Source organism: Notothenia coriiceps, unplaced genomic scaffold, assembly GCF_000735185.1.
Source record: "Notothenia coriiceps isolate Sejong01 unplaced genomic scaffold, NC01 NC01_scaffold00003843, whole genome shotgun sequence".
Lineage (NCBI taxonomy): Eukaryota > Metazoa > Chordata > Actinopteri > Perciformes > Nototheniidae > Notothenia > Notothenia coriiceps.
In genome coordinates this window covers 203-3264 of record NW_011336544.1, presented here as the reverse complement: position 1 = coordinate 3264, position 3062 = coordinate 203, and the positions used below count along the sequence as shown (strand labels likewise).

At 39.8% G+C, this 3062-nt stretch overlaps 1 protein-coding gene across 1 annotated transcript; it reads left to right on the top strand.

The window, feature by feature from the left end:
• Positions 1 to 6: 6 nt before the first annotated feature.
• Positions 7 to 2650, top strand: LOC104941754 (protein EMSY-like; the record flags this gene model as incomplete). Its single annotated transcript, XM_010766889.1, has 3 exons — positions 7 to 73; positions 618 to 830; positions 2484 to 2650. Coding segments are annotated over exons 1-3 (393 nt in total), but the record flags the coding sequence as incomplete, so codon positions are not given.
• Between the last annotated feature and the right edge of the window lie 412 nt (positions 2651 to 3062).

The following is a 3062-nucleotide window of genomic DNA, read 5'->3' as shown; positions in this document are numbered from 1 at the left end:
CACGCCTCCTCCAGCAACGTGGCCGTGACCACCGTGAGCACCTGCACGCCCTCCGTGGTGATGTCAACAACATGTAGGTCCTTCATCTGCAACTACACAACAAATGTGAACCTTACGTCTACATTTGGACCGTGCAATGCTAACTCAATCTCTGTAAAAGCCTCCTTGAGTTTTTAGAAAAGCGCTATATAAGTGTCATGTATTATTATTATTATTATTATTATTATTATTATTATTATTATTATTACTGTTTCTCTCCATTTACAGTCTTTGTGCTAATTTAAGCAACATTAGCTTTTTCACAGATCCAACATTTCTATTTTTAAAGCCCTTTTATTTATTATATATTATTATATATTCTGTTTACCATAATACAAGATGACAAAAAGTGTCACATTCTCTATTTTGGGAAACTGCAAACATCACATTTATGGCATTTTTATACATATTATATTTGGTTTATCCCCAATCACAAGAAAATGTTATATCTTAACATAAATAAAATATGCTTTCCTGTTAACCTTTACATACTTTCTTATCTCTTTTTGTGTGACGTTCACCCCTGTTTCCTCACAGCATGCAGTATTAGACTAATAGTTCTGTGTTTTCTGCTGCAGGTGCCTCTTCAGGAGGGGTGAAGGTGACCTCCACTCGACTCCCCTCCCCCAAGACGATGGTGGGCTCCCCGGCTCAGATCCTGGCTCAGTTCCCCAAACAGCATTCCCCCAAACCGCTGCAGCAGGGCTCCTCTCTGGGGGTCTGCAGCGTCACGCAGACCTCCAGCTCCTCGCCGGGCTGCAAGCCCACCATCCAGATCAAACAGGAGTCCGGTCAGTCTGCACACCACCCTCTCAATTCAATAGCTTTATTAGCTTGACCATAGTTACATATAGTATTGCTAAAGCTCTGTATAATTGCAACATCTATACAAAATACATAAATATAAACAAACTGCTAAGATTGTTTTCTTTACAAGGAACACGGATCCATTTAATTCATTCAAAATAAAATCTGATATATATATATAAGATGTGAGACCTGGTGTAGCAGGTCAGTCCGATGTAGTGATGGGAATTGTGGCTCTTTGAAGGGAGCCGGATCTTATGGCTCCGTTCCTTTTAAAGGGGGCGGGGTTACAGGTTTATCTGCGAAATAATCACCAGGATAATGATTGGCTGTATTGCCAGACCTAATGTCAATAATCTGCTTTGTAAACGTGACACAAGGTGGCGCCATGTCATCATGTCAGTGAATGCACTTTGAATTTACCCTCTGTATGTGTTCAGTAAATAAAGTTGCCTTGAATGAAATTCACGCAACTCTTAATATTAGATACTGTGTTTTTAAGTGGCGATGGAGATTATTTGTTGACCCTGCTTTAAAGGATATTTTGCCTTTACAAATGGTGCGCTTTATCACCGCCTGAGTTTTGGTTGAAGTGCTCATTTTGTGCTATTTTCCATCCGAAAAACACGTTGTCTACCTGTCCTGTATCACTTGTTATGACTTCTCTCTCGCGCGTATTCCGTTAAGACCCACCCCACCTCACTCCTCGTGCTGAAACCTACCAATCAGAGTAGGGGCGGGTCTTCACAGAATACGTTTGGGGAACAAATCAAGCTTTTTAAAAGGCGAGTGGATTTTGGCAGGCAGTGAGTGCGGACCAACGATTGAACGATAACAAGAACGGCTCTCCCCAAGTACGACTCGGTTCCCCTCGCTCGAACCAAAGGGCCGTTCAAAAGAATCGGCTCGTTCGCGACCGACACATCACGAGTCCGATGACCTCATACTGCAAGAATGCAACTCTTTAATATTTTTAGTTTTTCATTTATTTTTTTGCTTATGATTGAGTTTTGGGAGGAATTGTTTCCGTACAGGTTCAAATGTTGGACATTGTGTGAGGAAGTGCTGCTCTCACTGACTGTGGATATTATTTATTGTGTGATTTTGTTGCAGCATATAATTGTGTTATATTTGTGTTATAAGATAAGAAGTACTTTATGATCCCAATTTGAGACATTTTTGCGTTTCAGCAGCATAAAAAGAGAAGGCATTGTACATAAGAACAAATTAAAAGACTAGAAATAAACAATCCAAAATGGAAAAATCTCAAATAGAAATAAAATAGCATTAAAAAAAAAAAGTAAAATATCAGTAACAAAATATAAAGCCGTATATTATATACATTAATTGTGCAAGGAATGGATTATTACATATTAGATTGAATATACAGTGGACGAAATAAGTATTTGATCCCCTGCGGATTTTATAAGTGTACCCACTTACACATAAATGAACAGTCTATCATTTTAATGTTAGGTTTATTTTAACCGTTAAAATGACAGACTGTTAATGTCTTTGTAAGCTGTCTGTCCAGCTGCAGGTGGAGATGATGGAAGTGTCCTTTGTGTGTGATTTTGTTGCAGCTTATACGTGTTGTGTTTTTCTATTCACTGAATCACTGTGTCAATCATTTACAGGTGTAAAGATCATCACCCAGCAGGTGCAGCCCAGTAAGATCCTCCCCAAGCCGTCCTCCGTGGCTCTGTCCAGCAGCACCTCCTCCCCCATCATGGTCGTCAGTAGCAACGGCGCCATCATGACCACCAAACTGGTCACTCAGTCCACAGGTGAGAGAAGCCCACCTGTAGATTCAAGATTCAAGGCTTTATTCGTGTCGTGTGCACATTAGCTACAGTGTACAGAGATGGAGAAAGCACACACATCCTTTCCTCAAGTAGAAGTACAGATACTCGTGTTTAAAAATACTCTGGTAAAAGTAGAAGTACTGACTAAACTTCTTTACTCAAGTCAAAGTAAAGAGGGCTTTGAAATGTACTTCAGTAAAAAGTACCCATAACTAGCAGCTGTTTTAAAGAGTACCTGACCTCCCTTTATATTAATAGAACAATAATGTCATTGTTAGCTAATGAATGTTTCCATGGTGAACAACGGCAACATGACAACGTTTTCATTGGTCCCTCTTCTTTAGAGAAGACCAGGAAATGATGGATACACGGATCGTGTTCAAATCAATAGGCACGCAATGACTCTAAATA